Source organism: Python bivittatus, unplaced genomic scaffold (assembly GCF_059951505.1).
Source record: "Python bivittatus isolate LINGU-HERP-01145 unplaced genomic scaffold, Pbiv_v1 ctg000050_np1212, whole genome shotgun sequence".
In the NCBI taxonomy this organism is placed as follows: Eukaryota; Metazoa; Chordata; class Lepidosauria; order Squamata; family Pythonidae; genus Python; species Python bivittatus.
In genome coordinates, this window is record NW_028277033.1 from 3,928,618 (window position 1) to 3,936,958 (window position 8,341).

The following is an 8,341-nucleotide window of genomic DNA, read 5'->3' on the forward strand; positions in this document are numbered from 1 at the left end:
CTTTCAACCTTTCTTCCCCCACTGCTATGATTTGCTCTGTCCCCTCACCATCCAGGAGACAATAGTTCTATGAAAGGATGAAGACCTTGAGAACTCTAAGAAAAAATTGCCAAAGCTGCAGTTCCTAGGGTTCGTTGGGGGATAAACTAATCTGGTACTGAAAAAGGTGTGTAATACAGAATAGCCCACCCCGTTCTTCCATAAGGAAATCCACGCCTTCCATAATATTGTCTCTTCTTGACTGGCCTTAGAGATTAATTTGCTTGCATAACATTATTCCTTTGAGGAGCCTTCATACGGAAGTAAAGAGCTGAAGACAAGAGACATCAGCTTATGCTGTATCACCTACTTGTTATCACTCCCACGTACTGTACGGAATAATCACTTATAAATCTACAGTCATTTTCACTTTGCGCCATCCATTCCTGGAAGTAAACTCTTTTCCCCTCCCTCTTTCTTCTTCTTATTCCATGACATCATAGCAAGAAAAAAGAGTTGATCTTCCAAGGACAAGTAGATGGGACCATCAGAAAGAAGGCGTGAGAGGGGGAAAAAGGTGTCTAAAACATGCTAGGCAATTTTGACCCAACGCAAGTCAGAAGCTAGCATGGCTCAACAGTAGAAAGGAGAATTAAAGAAATGAATAAGGTTCAAAAAATGAGGACAGTCCAGTGGCAACAAATCTGTGATGGGTAAGCAACTAGCCAGCCAAGGGTAATTTTAACTGCTGTCAGTTTTATGCTGAAAGCGACCAAACAAAGTCTATACAATACACTTAACTTAGTTCCTGAATGAACTGGGCTTAACTGAATTATAAACTAACATTCTGGGTTCACTCAACACTGTAGGCTACCAAAACAAACCAGTCAACCAAGGTTATCACTAAATTGAGCATCTTTAGCAGCACTAGGATTTCAGTGCATTCATCTGGTGCATTCATCTTCTTTTGTGAATGCAGCCAATTAGTGTGAATATGGTTTTCATTTATATTATCTGGGAAATATCTAGTAGGAACGCCTGTCCTGTGAACTGTCTGGATTAGAACATTTCCTGCATTAACATATTACAAGATCAAGTGAAGTATGTTTTTGATGATGACGATGATGATGATGGAATAGACAGGTTGCTTTGTTCCTTTGTACCTTTTTGTATATTGCTCCAATCTTTGTAGACTCTGAGAGCTGCACAGTAAACATAATAACATAAACATAATATAACAATTCATAATAAGTTCAGTGGCCACCCACTATCTTAATAAGGGACAAAGGCTCACTGAAATTAAAGTCATTTGGGGGGCCTTTAAGCATGGGAGTAATATCAGGATCAAACACCCCACTAGGGAAGGGAGTTCTAGAGAGTGGAAATCCTTTCTCGCAAGGTGGTCCCTAATATATTATGGGGCTATGCCAATGGCTGTGAGAGCTGGGCCATAAAGAAGGCTGAGCGCCGAAGGATTGATGCCTTTGAACTGTGGTGCTGGAGAAGACTCTTGAGAGTCCCCTGGACTGCTAGGAGGTCAAACCAGTCAATCTTAAAGGAAATCAACCCTGATTGCTCATTGGAAGGACTGATAATGAAGCTCAAGCTCAGATACTTTGGTCACCTAATGCGAAGAGAGATCTCTTTGGAGAAGACCCTGATGCTGGGAAAGATTGAAGGCAAAAGAAGAAGAGGACGGCAGAGGATGAGATGGTTAGATAGCATCACTGAAGCAATGAGCATGAAACTGAGCAAACTCAGGGAGGCAGTGAAGGACAGGAAGGCCTGGCGCGATGTGGTTCATGGGGCCACGAAGAGTCGGACACGACTTAACGACTGAACAACAGCAACTGTCAGCCAGACCTCAAAATGACAGTAATTCTTCAGTTACCGGTTTCACCAGCCAACAACTTGGTCACTGTGTTCTGGACCAGTTAGGGCTTCTGAGTCTACTTCAAAGGCAATCCCATGGAGAACGCACTGCAGTAATCACACCTTGTGGCGATCACAGCATGAGTTACTGTTACTAGGAGCCACTGTTACAGTGTGGAGGCTCCCACAACTACAGCTTCCATCTGCTGTGTCGGACTCAGGAGCCATGAGTCACAGACCAACTCCTAGACAATCCTGTCCAGAGCAGCTACCAGGAACAATGTTCTCAGAAAGCCCAGAAAGGTATGAATGAACAGCAGGATTAAATCTGAGCTGGTTTCTCCCTGTCCAATCTCAGGCTGCCTTCAGACTGAGCCAGTTCAGGACTGCCATAGCATCCAGCATGGCCTGGAGTGGCGATGTAAAATTATGAAAAGACACGTATAATCTCATCCCAAGAGCTCAGTCTTAGCTCTTATGGGTCTATATATATATATATATCACCTTAAGAATCCCTCTTCAACCGAAGCATCACACTAGCCACCTTGTATTAATTATTGTTGGTGAATAAAAAAACATGATCCTAGTAAGATTTCCCCTGTAAGAATTCCCCCCAATTTATGCTGGCCATCTTTTCTGTTTTCCAAAGAAAACCGTGGCTTAAAAATGTCCTTGAAGTTTAAGAATCAAGTCAACTCTGATGTCCTCCCCGCCCCAAAAAATAAAAATGGGAAATAAATACACAAAATGCAATCCATATCATTGAAATCAATCAGTGCCCAGTTATTTGGATGTGACTTAGCTTTCACCAGATTGCTCTCATCATTTTTGGGATAACATTTCATTGCTGTGTTATTTCTGTCATCTTTCCCCTTTCCTTCCAAATTAAAACCAAAAAAAAAAAAGAAATCCACATTGTAAGCTAGGTGATGGCATATCTCAGGAGAAGCAGGGGATCCAATAGCTGAATGTCAAATCATGACAGCAGCCTAGCAACCATATATATTTAAAAGGCTGGTGTGTTTTATGTGTATCTGTGTGCCAGGAATAGCTGAAACAGATCTATTCTTCCATTCACAGTCCCAAAAATGTAAAAAGGCAAAAGGAAAATATCCAGCTGCTGGCCTATTTTGAAGAGTCCCATTTGCCTGTCAGGTGCCACATTGAGAGCATTAACGCTTTTTCTTTTATTTTTTGCCAAAAAGCATAAATATTCAGCACTCTGTTTCCCAGCCTACAAAGCAGAATGGCATGTCAAGAATAATCATACACCACCTCCTATGTGCCAAATCTGTACCAAGCAATGATAACCGACAGATCACACACTCGTGGAGTAACACTATTAAACAGTCAGTAGCATTTATGGGAGAGGAAATTGCCAGTGAATTTCTGGCCCTCCTCAAGAATCCAAAATCCAAGAGAGAGAAGTGGTATCTATCTTGGGACCAACCAACCAGTCACAAAAGAGTTAGCAAGGTGCTGAACTTCTTCAGAACTTCTTCAGTGAAGCAAATATAAAAAGAGTCATATTAAAGCAGAAGGATTTTCCACAAGGGCTAACTTGGTTCTCCTCCGGAACCACATAATTCTTCTCACAATGTGTCTTTTTTATCTCTTGATGCATTTTGTTTACACCAACATGTTCCATAAGAGGCTAATGGACATAGAGTTCGCAGTCCCATCTCACCTCATCCCACCTACAGAAAAGCACCGGAGATAAAGGCGTTCCTTATCCTCAGCGCTTCATCCGTGTTCCTCGAACAAGCAGTCACAAACAAAAGGTTCGTTTCACACCCAATGTAAAGAGCATGTGCACCTGCTCTTTAAGTAAAATGCATGCCACAATTCAGGATCAACTATAAGGAAATACTCAATGCATAAGGAACATGATCAGCAAAACCAACAGAAACTTAGCAACTATCTTAAGGAACAAGTTATGTTTTCCTTTTTAAGGGTCATCCCCGTTAAAACTTACTGGGAAAACAAGAAACATAGCCCAGGCATTTGTTTGTATACTTTTTTGGTCGTAAACCAGATTGGATCTACTTCAACTATTTGTAAGTTTATTGGCTGAGGTAGCTTTGTGCAATTACTGGCCGTTTTTTTTCCTTATACTTCGAGAAGCAGAAATCCAAACTAGTGAAAAAGAGAAGCGTGAGACATCAACCACAGTAGCAGTCTCGCTTATTCACTGCAGTTCAGAGCTTTTTTGCTGCTGCACACAAGAGAGTGAATGACAGCTCTGGGTGACCTTGCCTGGGTAGGAAACAAAGTAAGGTTGGGTACTTCAGTAGGAGCTCTCCAAGGAATTCTAAGGTTGTAAGGTGGACTAGGAAGTCAGAATAACATCCAGAAGGCGGCAGTGGCAAAGCACTTCCACATCACACCAAAAAACCTGGAATCGAGTGCAACTTGAGTTGACTTAGGCACAGTGACAGAATGTAGGCCTGCTTCGCTGAAATAGGAGGTTGATGATTTTCTAAGGTCTATATGTACTGTGAAAGAAATGAACACTACAGTTGTTCACAGAGTGAGACCACTTAAGTCCTATCAAAATCAGTGGGATAATCTGTAATAGTCGTGCAAAGGTTGGTGAACAAATACCCTGATCCAGAAAAAAATCAATCTTCTGTATGTCTGCTCTGAAGTAAGTCCCGCAGTGTTTTCAGTAACACTGAGTCCATGATAAGGACATTTAGTATTACAGCCCTGGCCATGCTTCAATCTCACAAAAATTTACTAGACATGTTGGTTATAATTATTCAGTTTAATAGGACTCAAGAATGACATCTTCAGCTCAAGGCCCATCTTAGTCCAGTATTTTGTTTCTCACAGTGGCCAACCAGAATTTTCTGGAGTGTTCAGAAGCAAGAGATAGAGATATGCCCTCTCCCACCCCTGATTCCCAGCAGCTGCTATCTGGGGGCATGTTGACTTTAACCAAGAAGTAACACTGAGTCTCATTAATAACTCTAAAAAGACCTGGCTTCCATGAACATAGTTAGTCCCAAATTAAAGCTGCCCAAGTTAGTGTCCATCACTGCATCTTGTAATGAATTTAATAGCTACTTAGGTGGTCTACAAAGAAGTGTTTCCTATTTTTTCTACAATTTCTAAATCACCTTCTAGTCAGTTTCATAGGATCCTAGTCTTGAGAAAAACTTGATCCCTGTCCACTTTTCCCTTATCACGCATGATTTTATAGACATTAATCATGTCCTCCCTCAGTCGCCCTATTCAAGTTAAAGAGTCCCAGGCACTCCAGCCTTGTCTCACTGGAATGCGTTCAACCCTCTAATTGTTCTAGCTGCCATCTCCTCAACTTTACCTAACTCTATTATCTCCTTTTTAAAATATGCTAAACAGAACTGTACAGTATTCCAGATACAGAATGCACCATAATAAACGCCACTGACATCGATGAGGCTTACAAATTAAGCATGCAAAGACTCAACATCTCCAACTTATGTCAGTCAATAAGCATACTCAATGCAAGCTCCAAGCCCCAGTCCTTGACACTGTTTTTGTTTGTTTCTATGGGGCTTCTACTGGAAGCCCATCTCATCTGAATTATGCCCAAGAAATATTTTCAGAAGACTACAATTCCAGATAAAGATTATGGATCAACTGGATCAAATACAGAGAGGCTGAGAAGCTCAAAATCTTGGCCACAGTAGTCTCAGATGGTCTATTTAGTTTTCCCTTTTCCCTGACATTTTTCCGCAGTCATCTGATGGGAATCAGTATGAACAAGTCTTATCAATGCAACATTTTGGCAAGCTAAAATTTGCTTGCCTTTCCAGCGCTTCTGAAAACCTTCCACAATGACAGTCTCACATGGAGGTGATTACAATCAGGGAAGAGAGACCTCTCCAAATGCTTCAATGGGAATTGGGTCAGAATGAGGAAGAGGAAACTATCAATTTGAAGAAATACCATTTCTGCAAAAAGTGGACTAAATTCAATTTTGCATCTGAAGGACATCCAAATATGAATGGAGAAGTCTACCATACCATGTTTAAAATACTAGCTGAGTAAACTCTTGTATATTCGTGTTTCTTTCAAGTATTCCTCTCAAACTATTTCTTGAGCCATAGAAACTGTTGCAAATGACAACATTTGCACTTCTCCTTTTCCTTCCAAATTATATTCAACTCTATTAGTTCTATGGTGGTGTGAGTGAACTAGAAGACCCTTATTTGGAGTCTGTATTAATGGGGGGGGGAGTGCTGAGTGTATTTGCTTACTTATGATTCCATATTCATTCATCTGTTAAAGGCTATGACTAAATCAAGTAAAATGTGACATGTACATGTCCAAATTTTAAACTTTGCCGAACAGTTGAACCTATACATGGACAAGAAAGATCTGGCATCATTAACAGCATGAACAAATTAATCGTGGAGTCTACTATTACAATCTGTATTTCCTTCTGTTTGTGGGCTTTCAGTAGGTGGGGGAAGGCATCATTTGACAAGACAGAAGGACCCCCAACTATGTATTTTTCCCTCCTGACATTTTATCTGAAGGAAGCCTCCATATATGACCTTACACAACTCCACCTTACACAACTTCCCTTGGAATCTGCCTTTTCAGGATCACAGTGTCCTTAAATTGGCATCAACAACCACGGAAGGCAAAGGAGTTATTGAACAGATGGTTAGAAGGCTCCATTCAGGGACGCACCTTCAGTCAACTTAGTTCAGACAGAAAAAATTTCCTCCTTAATATAGTGCCAAAGAACGCTTAAACTTTTCTAGTAAATGAAGAGCAATAACTGATAGGAGAAAGAGCCGGACCACAAGCAAACAGGAAAAACCATCAGCAAGAACAAAAGTGGTCTCATCCAGTGGCTTTTATTTGGGACTAAGGCTGTAATTCTAAATACCACAAAGTCCCACTGAACTCAGAAGGATTTTTACTTTGGATGATATGGCATGTAGAATCATTCAAACAATTAACTCCCAAACATACACAGGGATGGCCGAACCTTCAGACTTAGTCCAGTTTATTTCTGAGCAAACATTAACATGCATAGGATCAGCTACACAACTGCGCTTGTCCCCATGTTTACTTGCAAGCTGAACTGCACTCAGTGTGATCCCAAGTGACAATTTGGAACAAAGGGCTATTTCATCTGTCCAGGTTTCTCACCCCACCTGCAAAAAGCAGGCAAGTCAGTCCTGAAACATACTTCCCAGGCGTACAGATCTGCACCATTCTTACACACCAGCGAGCCCACAGTCACCCGGGGCTAGGCACTCTCTCAGTCCCACCTACCTCACAGGGCTGTAGTCTGCATCAGAGGAGGAGGCGCCCCCTGGGAAGATGCCCTGAGCTAAAACAGAATGTAAAGGCGCTAAGAGAGGAGCGGGACCGGAGCGCTGGCAGGGGAGCCCGGCCGCCTTACCTTCTCCTTGCCCCCACAATGGCAGCAGACGGTCCACAGGTACTTGAGGGTCCTCCAGAGCAAGATAATAAAAAGACCCCCGAAGAAGGTGACCATGGACGAGGCCAGGAAGGCCCACCACATGCGCTGCCCGCTGTCGCAGGGCACTTCCATGGTGATGGGGATGATGAGCGCGTTGGACGCCCTGGCGGGCGCCGAGGACGAATCCGTGTTCAGGCTGCCGCCGATGGGGCTGTTCATCCTAATGTTGCCGCTGCCGCCGCCGCCGCCGCCGCCTCCCGAGTAGTAGCTGCTGGAGCCGCCGCCGCCGCCACCTCCGCCGCCGCCGCCGCCGCCGCTGCCATTTGCCATGGCTAGCACCGAGCAGGGCGCGCCACCGGCGCTCCGGGAAGCTGCTGCTGCTGCTGCTGCTGCCGCCGCCGCCACCGCCGCCGCCGGCACCTTCCACCAAGCCCATCCCCAGCCATGATGCTGCTCAGCCGAGGGGAGCCGCCGTCGCGGAAGCCCGGCCGCCGCGCACGTCCAGGCAGGCGGCCGCCGGGGCGCCCTCGCGCCCACTTCCTGCCCCGCGCCCCCTCGGCCACGCTCCCCGGCGCCTCCCGCGAGAGAGAAGCAGGCGGCGCGCGCGGCGAGGGTCGCAGCGCGGCCGACTCAGCGGGCCCGCATCCCCCCGCCCCCTCCCGCCTCCCGAGCGGCCGCGCCGCCCGCCGGACCGCCCCTGCCCGGGGCGCGCTGGGCTCAGTCACTCGGCGGGACGGCGGAGGCGAGGAAGCCGAGCCCCCGCGAAGTTCTGGCCGGCAGCCCGGGCGGGAGCCCTGCTGCGGGCGCCGTCTCCGCCGCTCGCCTAAGGCAGCCTCCGCCGCGCGCCTCGCGTCGGGGGGGCTTCCGCGCCTGTCATCCTCAGTTGCCGCGAAGCCGCTCCGCCGGCGGCAAGAGGTGGCTGCGCTGCCGCTACCGCGCTTCGTCCCCTGGCCGCAAGGCTGGCGGGCGTGGATGGGCGGGCAGGGCGCGCTGCTTTCCCGTGCCGGCTGCCGAGGGCCTCGCGCGGCTGAAGGCGGCGGACGGGCGAGAGCCCCTGAG

The 8,341-nt window shown here is 46.0% G+C and overlaps 1 protein-coding gene across 4 annotated transcripts in view; it reads right to left on the reverse strand.

Moving 5' to 3' along the window:
• KCNMA1 (potassium calcium-activated channel subfamily M alpha 1) overlaps window positions 1-7,875 on the reverse strand; it is a 523,843-nt gene extending 515,968 nt beyond the window's left edge. For 2 of the 4 annotated variants that reach the window (XM_088128982.1, XM_088128975.1), the window contains exon 1: window positions 7,262-7,873. In XM_088128982.1, coding sequence (XP_087985108.1) covers window positions 7,262-7,612 — 351 coding nt within the window. In that variant the 5' untranslated portion in view covers window positions 7,613-7,873. Of the gene's footprint in view, window positions 1-7,261 lie in introns of all 4 variants that reach the window. The other 2 variants (XM_088128983.1, XM_088128968.1) reach the window with 2 other exon arrangements.
• Window positions 7,876-8,341: the final 466 nt, after the last annotated feature.